General features: G+C 54.5%; 1 protein-coding gene across 2 annotated transcripts in view; it reads right to left on the bottom strand.

Annotated features, from left to right (window-relative positions):
* The window catches only part of TRMT44 (tRNA methyltransferase 44 homolog), a 28,107-nt gene extending 7,826 nt beyond the window's left edge, over nucleotides 1-20,281 (bottom strand). For both annotated transcript variants that reach the window (XM_028088762.2, XM_028088765.2), the window contains exons 1-10: nucleotides 19,636-20,281; nucleotides 18,080-18,194; nucleotides 15,328-15,547; nucleotides 13,550-13,618; nucleotides 12,692-12,799; nucleotides 11,485-11,556; nucleotides 8,896-9,002; nucleotides 7,703-7,886; nucleotides 5,225-5,633; nucleotides 2,924-3,040 (exon numbers count right to left, since the gene is read on the bottom strand). In XM_028088762.2, the coding sequence (XP_027944563.2) occupies nucleotides 2,924-3,040; nucleotides 5,225-5,633; nucleotides 7,703-7,886; nucleotides 8,896-9,002; nucleotides 11,485-11,556; nucleotides 12,692-12,799; nucleotides 13,550-13,618; nucleotides 15,328-15,547; nucleotides 18,080-18,194; nucleotides 19,636-20,263 (2,029 nt within the window). In that variant the 5' untranslated portion in view covers nucleotides 20,264-20,281. The remainder of the gene's footprint in view (nucleotides 1-2,923; nucleotides 3,041-5,224; nucleotides 5,634-7,702; nucleotides 7,887-8,895; nucleotides 9,003-11,484; nucleotides 11,557-12,691; nucleotides 12,800-13,549; nucleotides 13,619-15,327; nucleotides 15,548-18,079; nucleotides 18,195-19,635) is intronic.
* Between the last annotated feature and the right edge of the window lie 784 nt (nucleotides 20,282-21,065).

The raw sequence follows: 21,065 nt of genomic DNA, 5'->3' as shown, positions 1-21,065 counted from the left end.
CAGAAGAGCGGCCCTTCTGGGTTGCAGTGAGTGTTTTCACGGACAAAGGCCTTGTGAAACGGAGAGCACATCCCAGGCCGCTGTGCCAGAGCTCAGCTGGAGCAGGAACTGCCGGTTCAGGAAGTCCGCCCTCCTCCCAGGGGCTCCACTCCCCAACAGGGGGCCCTGCCCGCCCACACCCCAGCCTCTGCAGCCATCCCAACCATGGACACTCCAGTTCTGCTTACAGGGCTCACTGCCATCACAAGCATTTCCACGAGCAAAGCCAGGTTTAAACGAAAACAGTCTAGCTCCACAAGGGCACCCGAGCTACCCAAAGGCACTGTAAGCTTGCATACCCGAGCTCTCCCGTGCATGCGTGGGGGCCACACACACCCAGGTTCTCCCATGCACACGTGGGGGGCCGCGCACACCCAAGCATACCCAAGAGCTTTCCCGTGCACACATGCGGGCCACGCTCACCAGAGCTCTCCTGTGTCACATGCACACACGGGCAAGGAAGAGAAGGTGACAGTGCCCAACTCCCTTAGCTTTACAGGCTGGGAGTAGACAGATGTGCTTCTATCAGCCGTGGCCACCTGCCCTGAGTCACTGTCCAACCACCCTTCTCAGCAGCTGCACAAGGGTGGGGGTGTGGGGACTGACCCAAATCCTGGGGCTCAGATAACTAACTGCCCACATCCCTAGACAAGGCCTGTGGGCCTCCCCTTCTCCTGCGTTGGGCTCTGCTCACAGGTGGCACCTTACAGATCGGGGACTCTGGGTCTCAGTGGTCTCCCCCCGCTCATCATCTCCCTAGGAGGAGGGGTCAGGGAAGTGTGTCTTCCTCACCGGGCTGCTCCATCTTCATCCTGTGACATGGGCTCCGGGCCGCCCCTCGGGCTGCAGAGCAACGCCCGGCCGCACCCACAGGGAGTGCACAGTCAAGCTGGAGCGGTGATGTGACCAAATGCAGGAGGCCAAGGGACAGAAGCACATGCAAACCCTGGGGGCCCAGAGAGGCAGGACCGGGTGGGAAGCAGTGTAGTAAAGGTGTCCAGGCTGGGGTCTAGCACTATGGCGACAGCATAAGGGCCAGGGCACTGGGACGGGGGAAGGGAGCCAGCAGGCAGCCTTGCAGCAGAGGAAAGAGCATGGTGAGTGGAACACAAGCCAGGGGGCCACATGGGGGAACCTGGGGGCATAAGCCTGGCAGGAGTGGGTGGGGTGAGGGCAGGGACGAAGCCAGCAGGCAGCACGCCCTCAGAGGAGCCCTGCTCAGCAGCTGCAGGGTGGCCCCAGGGGCACGGTCTTCTCCACCCACGTTCTCAGCACATCTTCATGCGCTGACATCACTCAGACCCTACCATGTGCACGCCCTGCACCCGCCTCCCAGAAAAGAAGTGATACCCGACACTAGCCCACAGCCGGCCTTCACAGCACGCCTCACAGTGGAAGCAGAAATGTGCTTCTTCGTATGAAGTCGAAGGAGCCAGATGCTGTGCTGTGGGGGGACTTGAACTGGGCCCTGCACTTGACCCTCAAGGCCCCCTGACATGGCAGAGGACAGGCGCACGGTGACTCCGCAGGTGGACTGGAGTCAACCACACGGGTGGCACCACTACCCCATCACAGAGGCCCAAAACCTCCTCACGGCCACTTGGGGCTGCAGGCCACCCCACTCCTCACACTCCAGTCCCGCTCCTCCCCAGCTCAGGCCCTACAGGAATGCGGTTCCTCTTCCTCTTTGCCGAGTCCCAGCACGGCCCCCCCGCCCCCTTCCTGCACACTGAGACTCTGGCAGAAACGTGCCTATGGCGCTTCGGTGATGCCAGATGCCCCTCGCTGCAGTGCTCAGGGGTGACAGAGCAGGCAGGCTAGGATCCGCTCTAAAATAATTCCACAAAGAACACAGGTAAAAGAGCTTCAAGAAGGAAACAGGACGAAGGACCAACCGTCTGGACGATGGGTGTATGCATGAACACCCTAAATAAGGGAACTTCTTTCCACCCCAGGTCCCCATGTGAGCGCTTGTTCCACGTCCCCCTCCCCGCCAGCCCGGACGCCCCGCGAGGCCAGGGGCAGACCAAGTGAAAGGGCACAGGTTCCTGGGCTCCTCTACCTCCTGGCCGTCCTGGGAGCCTGGAGCGCGGGGCAAAAGGGGAATGAGAGCCTCGCTCCCAAGGGCCTGGAGGCAGGCATGCAGGTCAGGGGAGTTGGACAGGCATCGGGGCTTCCTCCTCTAACTGCCCAGGGCCCAGCTGGGAGCTCGGGATGCTTCCAGGCTGCAGGTAGCCAAGAGCCAACACAAATAACAATCCCCCACCCAGAAAGTCGTCCAGTGACACCCCGCCAGCAGGCTTTCAAACTTGCTCTTCCTTCTGTGTGAGGCGTGAGCACATCCCGGACAGGGGTAAGGCCAGGCCCGGGGGGCACCGTGCCTGCGGGGGCTGGACTGGAGAAAATCAGAGAAGAGGTGGGGCCAACGTCCCTTCCTGGCAGAAGACGCTCAGAGGGCAGAAGCTGGGCATGGGCAGGGGGACTCTATCCTCTCTCCCCCACTTTCCTAGGAGTCTAAATCTCTAAAGCAAACTTTACTCAGGGGCGCCTGGATGCTCAGTCGGTTGAGCATCTGACTCTTGGTTTCAGCTCAGGTCATGATCTCAGGGTCCTGGGATCGGGCTGGGAGGCCAGGGGCCTGCTGGAGATTCTCTCTCTCTGCCCTGCCCCGGCCCCCCCGATCACTTGCGTGCACACATACACTCTCTCTAAAATAGATAAATTTTTAAAAAAATTTTTTTAAAAATAAAGCAAACCCTACTTAATAGAAAAAGTGGGGGCAGTGATGGCAGAATCTGTGGGGAAGAACATTCTGACTCGGGAAAGGTGGAGCCTGTCATCCAGACCTGAGAAATGAGCGCGTTTCAAGGCTCAATCCCCTTACCTTCAAACACCTGATGGCTGTTTCTGAGCAGCGTCTGCAGGCCTCCACATTCCCGCTTCAACCTCTGCAGCGTCCCCCTGTCCAGCTTACGGGCTACTTCCGCCAAGGAGAGGCTTCCTGTGGAAAATCGGGTTTCCCCAACAATATAAAGGCCACTGGAGACTGTTAACCAGGCAGGCTCACCGCCCTGGCACAACGGTTCTAGCTGCGTCAGTTCCGGCCCCTCACGCACGTCAGGAGGGGCCGTGAGATGTACCTCTGCTCTGAGTCCACACCACACAACATGGAGCTGAATGACATGGGCCAGGCTGCCACCACCTGGGACGCCAGGGACTTCCCACCGGCCAGGCCCTGCACCTGGGGTCTCACCCACGCCCTCCCAACACCTCTGTAGGCCAGCAGAGACAGCCCTGCCTGCCACAGAAAAGCAGTGCTGGCGTGTGGCCCAGCCCCGGACGCCCAGGGGAGCAGCCGTTCTGTGGCTGGGATTCCATCTACCAAAGCCCGGCCGGCCTTCAAGATGCACCTCTCAGCTGCCTCCAACTCGTTCCAAGAGCAAGCAGGACATCGAAGGAGAAGGCTGAAACCGGCCTGGGCGGTTCCCTGCCCCTCCCAGGTCTGGTCCCGCACAAGCGCCCGACGCTGGTGCTCACATGCACAGCTCCACGAGGCCACCTCCCGGTGGCTTGTCCTCTGCCGTGTGCATGTCCCAACCCAGTTGTGAGGGCAGGGACCACCTTGTCCTGCCTGTGCTCCCTTACAAAGATCACTTAGGGCCTGGGGACAGACACGCTCGTACATCACAGGGGCAGGCTGCGGAGGGGTCACTAAATTCCAGCAACCAAAAGGTGGGAAGACAACCTGAGGGCAGGACCCTGTGGGCTGAGAGGCCAAGGGCACAGGTCCACCCCACTGGAGCACCTCAGGCCAGCCCCAGACACTGAGACCCATGCGTGGAGGATGGCCTACCAGCTCTGCAAGTGTTTCCGCTGGACAGGCAGGCCCAAGACCCGAGACTCAGAGCCACCCGCTATCTACGTCTGAGCCTAGAAGGCCCAGTCCGCCACGGCCAGAGTTCTGTCCCAGGCACAGGCAAGCACCTCCTAAGCTCAGTCATTCCTGGGGTCTGAAGGTCAAACTACACATTTTCAGACTCACCCAAATGTCTCTGAGGCGCCTGCCCGCCTGCTGCGGACTCCCTGCCCTTCGAGGTCCCACTGGAAGCCCCCCACCCAGCTTGCCTTCCTCTTCACTCAGGCCCCGCCTCAGCATGGCACACCAGGAAGTGGGGTGCCGACCCACAGAGCAGTCCATGGCGCCTCAGGCTGGCGCCCAATTACATGGATGCTCAGCCACCTGCAGCGGGGGGCTCTGGCCGGGGCTGCCACCACACCCCTAGAGAGGCCCTCCCGATCAGACGCCACCAGGGTCAGTGATTCGCAGAGAAGGGGAGATGCTCCACAGCACTGCCCCGTGGCAAGTACACGAGAGCCGTGCAGGCTCAGAGCAGGACAGCATCACGGGTCGGGGAGGCCAGGCTTGCCGCCTCCTCCCAGGACCCCCACTCACAAGCCAGCCAGGCATCAGCCCCTGACAGCGTGAGGGAGGGCTCCCCCAGGTCCTCCAATGGCCCAAAAACTCAGAGGCAAGTCTCTGGTGCTGCCAGACCCAGCCAGCTCTACAGCGCCCTCTGGCGCCACCGGGCAGGAAAGAAACCAGCTTGGACCAGCCAGCCGCCTAGGACGCCAAACACTCTACAAAAATAACGGAAGCTCACACTTTGGTCCCTATCTCTCTCGAATGCCACTCATTCCAGCACGTTACTCATCCCATGAGAGTAATCAGATACGATTTTCTCTCATCACGTCTGAGTTTTGCACTCTGGGGATTTCAAAGAGAATCACGTTATCAGACTGTCTCTGAAATGTTACCTTATTGTCAAGAGGACAGCGCACTTTCCCGGCATTCAGGACTCTGTTTTTGGTTTGGATAACTCCTACGAATTGAAAATAAAGGGCTCCACACCCTGAAGCCTGGACAATTTTGTAAAGGTTAATTACCCCTCTGCCCTCAGCACCTTGCTCTGAGGGAATGGAGTCCTGCACATTAATGGGAACTGTAGGAAAACTTCTAACAATGAGTGTATAGTGGCCTGTTCATCTTCGATGTCTCTTTAAAACACTCGCAATTAAAAACAACCACACAATTTTAAGTTGGTCCTAAAGGAGAGCCGAGCCACTGCCTGAAAACCAGCAGGCACGCAGCTGCTGGGGTCTGGGGACCAAGGGCCCGGGGGCCTACCTCCTCGGTTCCAGGCCTTCGAGCTGCTGCTTGGAGTACTTCCTGTGTTTAACTGCTCTCCATCCAACAGCAAATGTGCCACTTGCAAAACCACTTGGTCAATAAAATCTCGAGGGAGGGCGGCACAATTCCTCACGCGCTCAGCTTTTTCTCTAGGATGAAATCCCGACAGCCAGAGTTGGTCGGCTCGGGCCTCTGCCCCTCCCTCGGCAGCCTCGGCGTCCGGGGCCTGGTGCCCGTCGGGGTGACCCGCGTGTCCCACAGTGGCCCGGGGTGGAGGAGGGGCAGGCGCCTCGCCAGGTGGGCTCATGGGACGGCCCCGCCTGCTGTTAATGTACTGGGTTCTCCGCTCATCCATGGAACCTTCTCCAGCAGGTGAGTATGTTCTGGATTTCCCAATAAGACAAACCTGCATGTGAAAAACAGCAGAGTATTTTACCAGGCTCCCAGAGTATGTCCACGGTTTCCATTCAATTCTCTTGTTCTGCAATACAAATTAAAGTTTTAGACATTTATCATGAAAGAAATGCTTATCCTAAAAATGTCCAAAATAAACCAAAAGCAAAAGCCCATGAAAAATCTCAAGGCTTGGACTCTGATAGCCCTAACACAAGCATATAAATCTTGAGTCCACACCTACAGAGCTTACGGCCGGGCCCGCTCTGAACACTCACTTGAGGGAGACTTTGTGTGACCCCAAAGTGCAGACACTGATGGTAAGCTAGAGCTCTCAAAATGAGCTGTCCTTCTCTGGACCTGATGCGGCGCCAATGCTCACTCCATGCTCTCTCCTCAGTACATCCAGATGAAGGATGCTGCACAGGCGTCCCCGGGGTGAGCGAGGCTGGTCCAGTGACACCACCCCGAGCACAGCGTCTCTGGACTTCCTCCCCGGGCGGGAGCTACAAAGCCAGGTTACAGGCACTGAAAGAAAGCAGCTCTAATCGCATCAGAGGCACCCCTCACTATGCCCCAGCGTGATCCTGGGCAAGTGACGTAACGTCTCTGCGTGGCAACAAGCATGTGGGGCATCATCAGCCCTCACTGAATAGCCACTATGTGTGGCCACCTGCTCTTCCATTTGCCCCCAAACCACCGAATTACAAGAAAGCTGAGACTCGGGGTGCCTGGGTGGTTCAGTCGTTAAGAGTCTGCTTTTGGCTCGGGTCATGATCCCAGGGTCCTGGGATCAAGCCCCACGTCTGGCTCCTGGCTCGGCGGGGAGCCTGCTTCTCCCTCTGCCTCTCCCCCTGCTCGTGCTCTCTCTCTCTCTCTCTCTCTCTCTCTCTCTCTCTATCTCTATCTCTGTGTCTCGAATGAATAAAATCTTTAAAAAAAACAATTTAAAAAAAAAAAAAAAGAAAGCTGAGACTGAGATTAAGGACTGGTACTTGGCCTCCAGCAAGACAATGGAAAGACAAGTGCAAAAACCCAAACGGTGGGATCCTTGTACCCACATGACCCAAATCCCAGCGGTTCCCAGACTCAATTACAGCTTCAGTGGAGTGACTTGCCGACATGAGGGCATTTATTACGAGGACACCATGGCTCCGAAGCGGGGTCCTAAAGGAAGCTTTCAGAGTGACCTGAGCAGTGACCGCGTGGGCAGCAATGACGTACCTGAGGCCGAGTGGGCCACACTCACCGCCACCACTGAGCGTTATCTCCTCCCCGCTGGGCACACGGGGACACGGGCATGGTTTGCAATGTGCCCAGGAGTTCATGGCTAGCAGGTGGCAGAGCGAAGAGCTCACCTCACACCTGTCTTGGATCCTTTTTGCCACGTCAAGCAATCAAGCTTATAATTTGGATATGATAGGTTTTTGTGTTTTGCTGGTCAAAAAAGCACGCTGACGGCCATGAAGTCTGATAAAAGGAAGCTATCAGAGATTATCACAGAATGATGGCTCAGAGGGTGAGCGGGAACATGGCCGAGCCCGCCCTGACCACCTGGCAGGGTCACAGAGGGCACACTTGCTGTTTTCACAGACTGGGAAAGGGTAAAGGTCTGTCTGGGCAAATTACCTTTCAAGGAAATCTGAATTAATGAAGCATATAAGGAGAAAATGGGAATCATTCTGAACTTCTGAACCAAACTTCAATTTTGGCCAATCACTGGGGAACCCGAGGAGTCAGAACTTAGAGCAGGAAGCCTCAGACAACACTCGGGCCACCGCTACACAAGTCAGGCTGACGCCCACTCTGGACAGGTCCCCGAGGGCCACGCGCAGTTTCTGGGAAGGAAATGAAGCCTTGGCGAGGGTCCTGGAAAGCCGCCACGGGAGGGGCCGTGGGGGCAAAACAAGCCCTCCAAACACCACCTGTGGCCGAGACGCTGAGATCACCACAGGCAGCTCCTGGATCGCACCCAGTGTTGAACACCAGTGTCCTCTGTGGTTCTGTTACACAGCCCTCAGCCCCCCATCCAGACGCCAGCACCTCACCAAGGACGGTGAGGCCCCGGCGACCAGGACGCACCCTTTTGGTTGAGGGAATGCGCAGGCAGTCCTCCTCGACGTGAAACCCGCAGGCCAGCCCCACTTCCACGATGAAATCAAGGTACTCTCGGTACTGAGTCTTCTGGCTCTGCCTTCGGGAGTATTTCCCAGTGAAGTCAAAGAAGCAGCAGGGAAGGACAAAGAAACGGCAGCCGTAGGAGGACCTTCAAAATCAATCCACAAAAAACAAAATTCAGCAGAAAGCCACATCGTGCATTGGGGTAACGCATGTGTGCTGGTGGCTGCTCATGTTTTCTGATGAGAAAACGAGTAACAGTTCTCCCTAATTCAATTTCTAGAAACAATGTAGCATGGCATGCCTTCCCCATAAAACATGAATCTAATTACCTTTATAAAAACTTTCCCCGGGCTCCCGGGTGGCTCAGTTGGTTGGGCGACTGCCTTCGGCTCAGGTCATGATCCTGGAGTCCCGGGATCGAGTCCCACATCGGGCTCCCTGCTCAGCGGAGAGTCTGCTTCTCCCTCTGACCCTTCCCCCTCTCATACTCTCTCGCTCTCTCATTCTATCAAATAAATAAATAAAATCTTTAAAAAAAAAAACTTTCCCCATTGCAGTTGTTCTGGCCAACTGAAACGTAAGACGTCCCGAAGCGCTTGAGGCTCCGGCTGGGAGGGAGGGACGTTGGAGGCAGACATGCAAAGACTAAGACGTGCTCCTTGACCGACATCCTCCTCCGAGAGCGAGGACCCTGGATGGGGAGCCACAGCCACAAAACCTTCAGGCCAGCGACGTCTCCTCCTAACCTAGAAGCACCGCCACCCTGCGTACAGCCCCTGGGCCAAGAACTAAATATTGCTGCAAGTGTCACAATGTTCACAGACTTTTCCTTTGACGACCGACCCTTGTTGTCAGAAAAAAGCTTCCAAAACATGACCTGTCTCTCAACACTGGCTATTAACACCGCAGAAGTCATCAGTTTTCATCACACCGTTCAATAGGAGAATGCCATGAACCACATTTGCGACCTTATCTTTTCCAGCCAGGCAGAATTTAACCCAGACCCGACAGACTCGGCACATGATCCTTTCAACAATTTGAACCAGCTCCATTTCCAGTGTTGGACAGACACCAGGCAGCTAGATGTGGACAGCGAGGTTTGGGCACCACAACATGCCCCGCCATCCGCCCTGCCACCTGGACCGCCTGCTCACCTGGCCGCAATAACAGGTATCCATGGTGTTAGTTCATCGGAATGGTTACCAATTAACCAGTCGACGTCAGGGAAAAGGTTCTTATCATTTGGTGTGATTGCACCTTCCTAAAGAAAAACACAAAACAAGACCACGTGTTCAGTAGAGCAGCACAGAGCTACTGAGGCAAGGCCTCCCGCAGAACCTCGGCTTGCTGGGCGTGGTCTCAGGCACCCCCTGGCCCCCCGGGGCCTCGTGGATACTGGGCAGGCACCTGAAGGTAGAGCTGTGTCTGCCCCACAGGCCATGAAATAGGGCGGCTTCTAGCGTCATCTCTAGAGAAACCAACAATGCCCTCCGAGGGCTAATTGCTTTTCGATCCATACAAATGTGCACTAACATACAAGGAGCCGCAGGAGGTGGGACAAAGCAACCATTTCCACACTCCAGGACACTGGAGCCAGAAAGGGCCTTAGGAGCAAGTGAGTCGAAAGCAAGCAGGTCTGAAGTTGATTTCAGTGTGTAAATAATGCATCATGCAACCTCACATGTGTGGACGTACGTGATGAAGCACACCCATGACAGCGCAGGAAAGGTAACAGAGGCGGGGGCAGGGGGCGGTTTCTGTTTAGCAGAGTAAGTGTTTGCTACTGTGCTATCCTCTGTAAACACTCAGACACCAAGTAAAAAACCCACTCCAGAGGCAGGTTAACCATTCTGTAATTAAACCGAAAACAGCTTGACTTCATGATTTAAGAATGGCCATCATGAATGATCAAAGTCAGGCCGCAACAGTGGGTCTGTTGGTAAGAACTGGAAGGACAGAGAGAAAAGATACGACCACTCAAAATCCTCCTAATTTTAAAACTGAAGAACGAACCCCCAAGGGAAGCAAGCGCAGCTGCCATTTCTTGATCAGAACAAACTGGGAAGACATTATGACAACCTCACGTTCAAGGCCATCCCTCGGGACAACAAAACTATGGGTCTTTTGCAGACGTGATGTATACAAAAGTGGAATTTAAACTCTACAATCTTTCTGGTTCTTAAATAAGCATCTGGACTTCTACTGACATATTAAAACACCGAAGACAGTACGGCTCAATGGATTTATACATAATTTAAAAGCAGGAAAAACAAACCTTTGATGTTATACTCTATTCCCACCCCATCTAGATTTAGTTGCCTATTTCCCTTTAAATGGCCTGCATGAATAAAAACATAATTTACAGCTGCTATTATATTTAAGATGGGTGGTTTTTTTCTTAGCAGTTTCTTGCTTACAATCGAATGAGGATTTTGAAAGAAGCTGGACACTCATGCTCGGCTTTTGACGGTGCAGATAAAGACAACAAGCCCACAGAGGCAGCCATGAACTCCCTTCCACGAATCTTTTTTATTTTTTTGCAATATTATTCTCAACTTTAAAAGAAAGTATAAAAAGAGTCTCAGAGTCTTACTATTGACAGATGAAATGGCAGAGCTGAGATCTGTTTCCCAAGAGCAGCAGGCCGAGTGGGGGCTAAAAGAGTAACTGACGTCCGTGAGCTGCCCGGATGCTCACTCTCGTCCATGCGCCCTTGCGTGGTCCACAAAAGTGAGCATGAGAAGTGCCGTCAGCACTCTGCCCAGCTCGGAGGCCGCGACCAGACACTAACGCCATGAACACTGGACACCAGACCTGACGTGGGACTGCTGCTCAGGGGGCCGGTCACTTTCTCCCTTGGGGAGAAACTCCTCTCTGACTGGTACCAGGACAACTGAGCTACTCCTGAGCAAGGCTGCAGGCACCTGGGTTCACTGTGGCCCAAGGGTCATGGGCTCTGGAGGCCAGGCCACTAGATGGCTCACAGCAAACGTGTAGCCCACCTTCATAGCTCCACAAGGCGTCCACACACCTGCAGCCTCGCCCCAGCCCGGCTGCTTTTTCCTTCCTACCCTGGAGTCCTCAGCACCTGCCCTTGCTGAGAGGCCCTCCCGGCCACCCCATAAGCACAGCACGACCTGGCCCCACAGAGGCCCCCTCACCCTCCTCAGCATGTACCACACCTGCCACCCAGCACCCACTCTGTATCCATGGGTGTTCCCCAGCCCCACGAGGGCAGGAGCCTTTTGTCACTGTTGAAACGCCAGCACCTGAGAAAGCCTGGCAGGTTAATGGCATTCAAATATTTGGTAAATATGCAAATCTCTACTTTTTCTCCTTTTTTTTTGGATGCATCTCATAGCATCAAAACTCTTTCTGAAAGCGTATTTGAAGTAAAACCTTTCTGAAAACCATTATGACAATATCATCCCCAAACTTCTCAAGTTCGGCCTATGACAGATTTTTTTTTTTTAAGTGAACTAAGACGGATGCACGAGGATTTATGTAGTGTAACCTGTCATCTGAAAACACGGTCAAGAACGGGAGGTGAGCCGAGAAGCAGTGTGCGTGTGCCCTGCCTTCCAGGCACAGTGGGAGGGACAAGGGACTGACTGCTGGCACCGCGTGAGGACTGGTTAACACGCATGAGGCACCTAGGAAGGTCAGCACTGGGCACACTCGTGAAAACAACGGCCCCTAGGGGACAAACGTGCTGAGAGCAAACAAATGAACAAGGTCAGTACCTCTAAGCAAGTTTGTGGTCCATACATGTCCCAGATTTTTCTTCTTCGGACATCGATCCCTCTGCCTGGATGCTAAAAGAATTTCAGAAATCAAAGGTCAACATCGGTACTTCATAATAAGTGAGCAAGACAAATTAAACTCTGCAGGCACCGCCACCACTGTGAAGTGCAAGAGACCCGGACGGCACCCGCGGTTTCTCAGCAACTGCAACGGGTCAGGGCCTGCACTCTGCTAAGGGTCACCAGAAGTCTTCACGAAGGGGAAAGGGAGTCGTGTGGGAACGTGTCTGAAGCCAGTGGCCCAGGAGACACATCTGGACACAGAGCCCCTCCCTCGTGGCCCAGAGTCAAGTCCGGACCCCAGCATGTCCGCCCCTCCAGCTTGCCAGGAGACAAGGCCCATCCCCCGCAGCTGTTTTCTCCCCCAGGATGCGTGCCCGTGCCCACCGGCTCTCACGGGGCAACGGTGCTCATTTCCAAGTTGCGGGGAGAGGAGACATGCATGAGGTAGCCCGTCCTCCTCACTTACCAGCCTGCAGGTCACCACCTGATTGCTGACCCCCCCCAACACCTTGTTTACGGGTATTACCATTACAAACTCATTTCTTAATAAAGCAAATAAAATGTACATTCTAACAACCCCATATCAAGTTCCTACAGCTGTGGACAGAGCGCCTCTCGCACAGGGCAGAATGCTCCTATCAGAAGTCAGCCGGGGTCACCGGGTGACAGCACCGCACCTCTCACAGTGACTCCGTAGGAAAGCTGGACGCCGGCCCGAAGCACCGGCCTGGGCAGCTCGTGGCTCGCACTGAACCGCCTGCTCCGAGTGACAGGGGCTGTTCTAAGTACATCCCGCCTTTACTTCACAGATCCAGAAAAGGCGCCCACACCAGTGTCACCAGTGTCCATCACAGCAGGAGTGTAACTGGCCTCCGGGCCGGGACTCCAGCTTCTGGGGGGCAGAACCCACCGCTTCTCATTCCCCCTCCAGTGCCCCGACATGCCGCGTTCCCCAGAGAGCCCCTGACGGCCACGACAGCCATGCTGCACAAAGCCTGTCATCCAGCTGCACAGGCCGCCCACTCCCCTCGGTCCCAGCCCAACAACCAGGCAGACTCTGGATCCAGCTCGTACCAGCAGAGAAAGACCTCAAGGACCCTTGTGCAGGAAAAGGAAGTAGAACGGCCAAGGAAGCGCACCTTACCCCCTCTGTGCTCAGGATGTGCACCAGCAGACCGTTCCCGCATCCTAAGTCAACAAAGGACTGCTTGGCCGTCAAGCCCCGCTCAGCTCTTTCTTCTTCCCACAAAATCTAAGTTACAAAAAAAAAGAAAAAAAAATCAGTTTCTGATTCATTCCCTCCAAGAATAATTCAGACACAAGCCCTGCATGGGATTACAAATCACATATCCAGGACAGGCAGACAGGCCTCGTCTGGGGCCCTGGGTCTGCGCAGGTGACACAGAGGGAGCTGCCCTCGCCTGATGCCGCAGGGGCATCGAAGCTGTCCCCTGCCAGCAAGAGTCCACATGAAAGTGGTCCTTTCTGGGCAAGAGCTTTACAGATTACTGTACCGCAGTACTGTACTGTACCTCATGCCTTCTTTGTTCTTCTAGGCTGTATACTCTGATAATCAAAGCAAAATATGCTATTCTAAAAAGGCTCTGAGAATCACAGAAGAAAGGAAATTAGAAATTATCTGGCCTAAACATTTGTTAGATAAGAAAATCAAGACCATTAAGTCAAGGGCACACCCCAATCTGGGGGCTAGTGAGCTAGCTAAGGACAGACCGAGGAGTGGAGGGGTCCCGTCAGCGGCATGAGTGGTGCAGTGCCTCCGTGGTGAGGGTGCGTCAGGAACGCCCCGGCTGAGCTGGAGCCCCTGCAGTCTGGCCTCACGGGGCAGACGTGTTCCTCACTCACACACACAAACTAGTGGACGCGCTACCAAGCCGGCATGCTAAGTTATGGATTTGATGAATGTTGCTCTCCCCCGGTAGCGGTGGCAGGCAGTGACCCTCCCCGACCCCAGAAGGGCTTGGGTGACTGAACATGTGCTTACCAGCAGGTACGCAGCGATGGCCACATCTTCATACACAAACTTTTCGGGATCGGTTACTTCAGGCCACACCTAAAACATTTTCCAGAGCATATGTAACTGTTCACTCATCACCCTGCCATTTCACTACACGTAAAGTATCCCCATCAGCATAAGTCAAATGAGACTAACCAGGCAGTAAAATTTTTAAAAAAAGCTCATTCCAAAGGCAGACATTGATGATCCCTCTCTTACAGTAAGAGCGTGGCATAAAGACACGCAAAACCTTTACCACATATGTGTGTAACGGGACACGTCAAGAGCAATGCAGTCCAAAGCAAGATTTTGCAACGAAAACAACCTATGTAGCTATTTAGATGAGGCAACTGGACATTGAGGAAAATGCTCAGTTCGCCCGCTCCATCGTTTATGTAGATGAGGAAAATGAACAAAGATGCTCGGACGAGGAAAGCAAAGGGGTCAGGAGGCTGGGGCTCCAGGCCTCTGGTCTGCTGGTGCCGGATGGCCACTTGCTCAGGAGAAGCACTCAGCAGGTGGTCCCCATCTCCCTGTCTGCATGCTGAAGCCTTCGCCGCCACACGGGACAACCAGCAGGTGCTCTGCAAGCTGCAGCACACTGGCCGCACAAGCCCGACACCTCACTGCTCACACGGGTCACGTGCACAACGGACAGCCAGCAGAAGAGGAAAAACCCACGACAAGGCTACACATCCCGATTTCCGTGTCTAGTCATGGAGGTCAGACGAGTCAGGCTGTCTCACTAAGGACAACTGCAAAGGCCGGAATAATAGATGAAGTCCTTTCCGGAAGGAACTGAATAGTTAATAAGATAATGAAGGCCTCTCAGGCCAGGATCTGAAAGAGAAGGAGCCCCCTGCTTAGGTCGGCCAGGTCTAGGACCCACACACTTCAGCAAGAATGAAAAAGGTCACTGTCTCCAGCCTGTGACCTTTGGGGTGCTCTGTTACACAACAATAGCTAACTGATAAAAAAACAAACAAACAAAACAGCAACAACAAAAAACACATGTGGGTGCCTGGGTGGCTCAGTCAGTTAAGCGTCTGACTCTTGATTTCAGCTCAGGTCATGATCTCAGGGTCATGGGATGGGGCCCCACATCGTTCTGCGCTGAACACGGACCCTGCTTAAGATTCTCTCCTCTGCAACCCACCTCAAACAAAACAAAACAGAAAAACACATACATAAATGACAAATCATGGTTCCTTCCAGAAAGAGGGCCATATGCTGGGAAGACTACAAAAGAAGTTCAGCTACATTAGGGAACCTTTATTTCTTCCTCCGGGTGTGAGCACAGAGGTTTGCTGTTCCTTTCTCTTTATATCTTAAATATAAAGTTAAGGACATGTTCTGAAATTTATTTCCTTTATGGAAATATATGCTTTTACACTTTAATTTTTCATATCTTTTCTTTAAACATCCTTAAATTTATATAAGGAAATGTAGCAATTTTGTAACTAATATCCAATTATTTTCATTCAAATACTTTCCTTTTATTTGCTTGGAAAAAAATTAGCAATGTGCAAAAAAAAAAAGAAAAGAAAAGAAAAAGATCCTTTTCCATCTGTCAACAGTTTTGCAGTTTGCATCCCTACGTATGTCGAAACACAGCCTGCAATGTGGGCCTTTAAGTGGCTATGTTTTGACTTGATGTCTGTGTCTGCATACACCAGAACGTTTACTGGAAAAATGGTTTCACCTGGTACAGTCTGGTCACTGTCCCCTCATCAAAACGAGGGGATCATGAATGTTTCCTCAGTTACCTTGACCATGTCTTTATACTTCTCCTTGAGCATCTGGTACGTCTTGCTGTATTTGATGATGGAAATGAGGGACAGGGTGCTCTTAAATCCGCTCCTCTTGCTCTCCACAGACCACCGGGCCAGCCTGGCCAGCAGCTCTCCTCCCAGCCAGGAGGGTTTGGGGTAAACAATGCCATCTGAATGCCATCTCTCTGGACAGAAAATTAAAATAGATATGAACCTTTAAAAATAAGAGAAATATGAATAAGCAGAGCTAGTTTCAATTCTTATTTTTAAATTAAACATTTACCAAAAAAAGAGTACATGTTAAGACAGCTATAATTACAGAATATTTGACCTGAAACCCAACGATTGGGAACTAGCTGCAGAACTTTCAACAGAGAGAGAAAAACACATTTTTTAAAAGCAGAAAGAATTCTTCTCTTATAAACGCTGTTAAAAATGCGTCTACCCATCCTATGAAGCCCATCAGAAGGATGGACAAGTAACAAAGCTCCTCCTACCGTCTGCTTCACGCACTGATTAGCCAGGTTCTGATTAGCCAGGTTCCAGATGTCTCAGGATTTTTCTAACATTCTGTTTTTGTATATTTTCACATGTGCAACTCAAGTGTGAGTAAACTGGCTCACCAAATACTTCCTGGCCAAAAGTGGAGTGCTCAGCCCCCTGCAGCTCACGGGTTTGCGTTCTGTGTGTCTCCTGCCCACTGTTACCTGCCCCGCGCCAGACGCACAGCAGGTCCTCTCTGTCCGTGTGTTTGAACACGTGAGTAAAAGCTCACACCCATGAGCCCAGAGCACAATAAACTGTCTGAGGACACGATTCAGGCAGCACAATAAGGGAGAGCATCCAGTTTGTCAGGCAGATAGAGAAGGCTACAAAAAAGGTGGCATTCAACAGGGGCCCTAAGGACAAGCGGAGGCACAGGCAACTGGGCGAGAGGGGCAGAAGCAGGACTGTCCGGATTTTCGCCACGCTGAGCATCAGAGGGACACAAGTAACAGGCACCGACTGTCCGCTGGGAGGCGCAGCCCGGGGAGCTCACACTGGGGGAAGAGCCTGGGAAGGACTCGGGCTGCTCCCCTTTCCCATCCCGTCACCTCGGAAGCTCTCCTGCCGGGGCTGGCGCACCCTGTCAGGCCCCTCCCCTGCTTGTCCCTGGGCCGCATGCTCTTCTCCCAGGTGTCCTCCAGAGTCCCCACAGCCTACTTGCTCATCCGCTCAGGTCTCACTTGGGATGACCCGTCCTCAGAGGCACTGCCACCCGCTCTGCGTGGACCTGACACAACACCGCCTTTGCTACCAAGGGGACGTGGGAACAGAGACATGTTTCACCCGTTTTCTGGCACACCGTGGTACTTAGCACTACCTGGTGGCAGAGCGTGTCTCTGTGTCACGCCGCTCATCGCAGAGCACATGGTGGGGTGGGCACACACCAACACTGCTGTGATGACAGGAGGCAACGAGGAGCGCTGTGCGCTACAGCGGTGGTCCAGTCAACCCCCATTTAACTTGCGCTCAATAGCTGGCCCGAGTGCCCAAAGGGATGTAAGGGACAGCTGCCCGGGGGCGTGAGGACAGGAAACGCCAACCCGGAAAGACGGGAAGCAGGAAGCCGAGAGCAAGCCCTCCGTCCGTCAGCCAAGAATGTGACTGCCACGCACGGAACGTACCACGTGCTGCTACGGCCGCGCCACACCGGGCACCAGGCACCCGCACAGCAGCCTCGAGCACATGCCTTCGGTGGCCACCCACCCGCTCTGCCATCGGCGCCCCCCCAGGGAGCGCCACAGGAGACACGCTTTCCCCCACATGCCTGCTCCCAGTCCCCACTTTCCAACACAAGCATGCCGAGGAATGTCCTGGGGCCAGGTCCCTCGAACAGTCTCTAGACAATTCTAAGAGGCTTCAGCCAGGCCCTAAGTATTGCCATCGAGCTTCTATGCCTGCAACAGGTCCTTATGAAGCCTGGGCCCCTCCTCAGAGGCTTAAGAATTATTTAACCCCTCGCACAGGTGAGAAGACCGAGGACCACAGAGACGACGTTCCAAGGTCACACGGCTAGTGGGCAAACCCAGGTCCATCTGACTGCACAACAGTGTCTTCACACTGTACTCCTCTGCTTTATACAAAGCCACATGCCAAGCCCAGTCTGATCTAACAGACAGCAATCCCCAAGGTTGTTCTGGAAAGTACAGACAGATGTGGCTCTCAGGAAAGGAGCAGCAGCAGAGTGATTAAGTGAACGTACCCTTCCTCTGACTTTTCCATTTAAAAAATACCAAATGGAAGTAAACCAAATTTCACACTTGGGGTACAGGCCCAAATACCACATGGAAATAAGGGGGCTACTGAACTGCTACTTTCGTGATAAGCACCACTGAATACCCACTACATCCAAAACCACATGAGCCTCAGCAAGAAATAACAAAGGAAGCTACCCTCACCCCCCATTCCCAAGTTGTAAAAAAGAAAATAATAAAAGGATTTGCGATTACTTGAATTCGGCTAAACCGAGGTGCTACTCATCATCCCGGCTACGTGGACTGTAAAGAATACAGACCCAGGCCCGGTGCCAAGAGGAACAAAGACACGCCAAGGAAAGGCCAACGAGAAACAGGAAACATGTTCCCACACACCTTAGCTACCAAGGGCACCTTCAGCTCTTCAGTGACCCTGAATCCTGCAGCTACCCAGACGTGTGACAGAAGCCACACAGCCCTAGAAGAGGGCTCCATTCTGTAGCTCTTACCATTCTTTCTGGCTCTGACTGAGCCGGACTTGATACACGTTGCTCATCTCAACCTTTACATTCCTTCTGTCATCTTCTTCCAAAGGCAAAAAAGTTACAGTTCCATTGAGGACATCTGGGGAATAAAAGATGGGGGATAACGAATTAAAACCGCTTGCTTCAGCATTTTATCAGAAGCAGTATTAAACATAGTCATGACTCAGCCCGACTTTGCTCTCCTGGGGCTTTCCCGCTGCCTCCCTTTACCACAGACATGTTTTATGTCCTATCCACTGCTGCATCCTGAGCCTCCTAGAGGGCGCCAGGCCCACGCAGCAGATGCGCTCAGCAGGAGCTGAAGGTAGGAAGTCGCTGTAGAGGAGCACTGCTTCTCCCCAGCAGGGAAGCCAATCTGGGAATGCAGATGCCTACATCTGAAGGCCTTGGGGGCACTGACTCACCAACCTCTGTCGGGTAGAAGGAGATGTAAAAGGTGATCAAACACCAGTGATCAAAGCTGGAAGAGCTCCTAAGTTCATCTGGACATGACAGGGTCACGGAGAGCCTCCTGGCAGAGCGGACACTTCAAGTCTTGCAGGGGCACAGAGGCAGACAGTGTTGGGAAGTGGGGGTGGGAGGGAAGGCACCTACAGCGATTTGGCATTGCTGCATGTGGTACCACAGCCTCTCGAAGGCGATCGCGCCCTAATACCCACAGCCTGAGTCTGTGCCATGTGACAAGGCACAGAGGGACTCTGCAGATGTGACGAGGCTCCAGACCTCAGGAAAGGGAGTAGTCGGGATGAGGCAGGTGGGCTCAGGCCAGTCACAGGGGCCTGGAAAAGCCAAGAACTTTCTCCAGCTGGAGGCAGAAGAGGAGTTTGCAAGCATGAGAAGGACTGGTGCAGGCTCTGAGACGCAAGAACCCGAGGGAGGCCTCCAGCAGCTGCTCCAGGAGTGGGCCTTCCACTAATCTCTTCACCTGCTAAACTCCTATTCATCATTCGACGTCTGGAGCTCCGTCATCTTGTCCCTCAAGCATTCTAGACACTCGCCCCCCCAACAATGACCCCATTCTCTGTACTTGAAATACACATATCTACATGTCCCCTCAAAAAACAGTAAGGAAAAAAAATCTACAACCTCCCTGGGACATCGCAAAGGTCCTGACCTAGTGAGTACCGTTAGAGCCTTTTCACTGACCTAAGGTTCAAAGAATGCTTTTTAATCTAACTGCATCCTGTGCCAAAGATTCTCTCTCTGACCAAACTCCAGCCAGGCTCTTCTGCGCCCTGTCTCAACTAGGCTTCAAGCTGGCCTTGAAGACTTCCACACTGGCACAGTTCCTAACAGCTCAAGGCTGCATCCCTAGAATGACCCGAGGCTCCCTCAAAGCTGCCAGGGCGGTCTCAGCCCCTTCCTGAAGGTGGGCCCTTGTGTCCCCGCCTCCGGGGGGGAGGAGCCTAACTTCCAGGCGCTCGAGGGGACACCCCGAAGGCAGTCACAAAGACCAAACCCCCTTTCGCTAATTTTCGCTTCCCTCACTCTACCTCTCACCATGAGAAACACTCTTTTACCTTGCACGACTACTTCTCTCCTCGGAGCAGCAAGCGGGCAATGAGGGCCTGTTTTCGGGATGACGGTTCTGAGAACCACGTCGAGCTCGCCTGGCGCCTCCGGCTGCGATCCCGCCCGGGACCCGGTAAGGAAGGCCAGCATCTCTGGATTGCCGCCGGCGAGGCTCCGAGAGAAAGCGTCCCAGAGAGAATCCAGGTCCGCGGCAGGGAAATCGCCCTCCCCGACTCCAACCTTGCCGGGCTGCCCGGGAACCCCTGCGAGCCGAGCCGCGGCGGCTGCTTCCCTGGGGTCCTCCCCTTGCGGGCGCCGGAGCGGCGACTCCTCGGGCCCGCGACCCGCCGTGCCCAGCTCGGGGCCTGTGCTCGGCCCGGGGCCCAGGCCCCCATTGGGGGAGCGCTGACAGGGTCTGGCCGCAGCCCGCTCCTCCTGCTCCGGGCTAGTGTTGGGACTGTGGCCGCAGGCCTCCGCCCGGGGAAAACCAACACTCCGCCGGGCGTCCAGGCGGACGCCACACAGACGTTTGTTGGCCACCTGAGGCCTCTCCAGCCACACGGCCACCGCCGCCCAGAAGCCCCCAGGGAGTAGCGCAGCCGGGTCCCGCACAGCCGCCCTGCCAACCTCCGCCATGGTCCGTCAGCGCCGAGGGCTCCGCGGCTACGGCGCGCCGCGATGACGCACCGGGCGTCGCGGTCTGTGACGTCACGGGGAGGGCGGGGCGGAGGGGCCACCTGCCCCGGGACGCTCCCGCGAGCGGCTCGCGCCGCGGAGACTCACCCTCGCTTGCCTCTCCGGGGCCGCCGTCGCGGCGTGTGCTGCCCGCGGGGGCGTGTCCCCGCTGTGCTCGGAGGGCCGCCCTGGCCGTGGCGTGTGGACACCGCGTCGGGCTCGCCCGGGCCCGGGGCGCCTGTGGCGGGTGCGGATGCTGGCGGAGGTCCGGGGAGCGCGGGCCTGCCCTCTGCGCGCGCCGGCTGGCCGCCCGCTGTCACCTGCGTGTCCCCTGACGGGTCGGGCCCCATGTCCAGTACCGTCCGCAGAATCTGCGCTATGCCGGAAACTCCGGGAGTCTTCATTCTCTTGGTGCCTCAGTCAGTCTGTTGGGGCTTTTATCACTCCCTGCAGAGTCGCTATGGAGTCCAGGAGAAGCACTAACTCAGAGCGTGTGATTTCTCGGAGAGAAGAGCATGCACCAGTGTCTGTGGAATTCAGTGAGGCGTAAATGAGTGATGTGACCTCAGACACACCTGTTGACGCCGTTGGACTTGGACCATGTGGTTCATTTTTATGTTGTCCGTATTGTCAACCTTAAAAACTGAGGAGCCAGTTACTTTACTAGCAAAACGAGTTTATTCAGGAATAGCAGAGAAATTGCAGTTCCGCCGTGCAAGCTCTGGTGAACCATAGGCAAGTCCGGAGAGACGAGGAAAGGTCA

Source organism: Eumetopias jubatus, unplaced genomic scaffold, assembly GCF_037043125.1.
Source record: "Eumetopias jubatus isolate StellerSeaLion01/CBP00866 unplaced genomic scaffold, mEumJub1_p1.0 scaffold_2, whole genome shotgun sequence".
Classification (NCBI taxonomy): Eukaryota; Metazoa; Chordata; class Mammalia; order Carnivora; family Otariidae; genus Eumetopias; species Eumetopias jubatus.
This window is presented reverse-complemented; position numbering and strand designations above follow the sequence as displayed.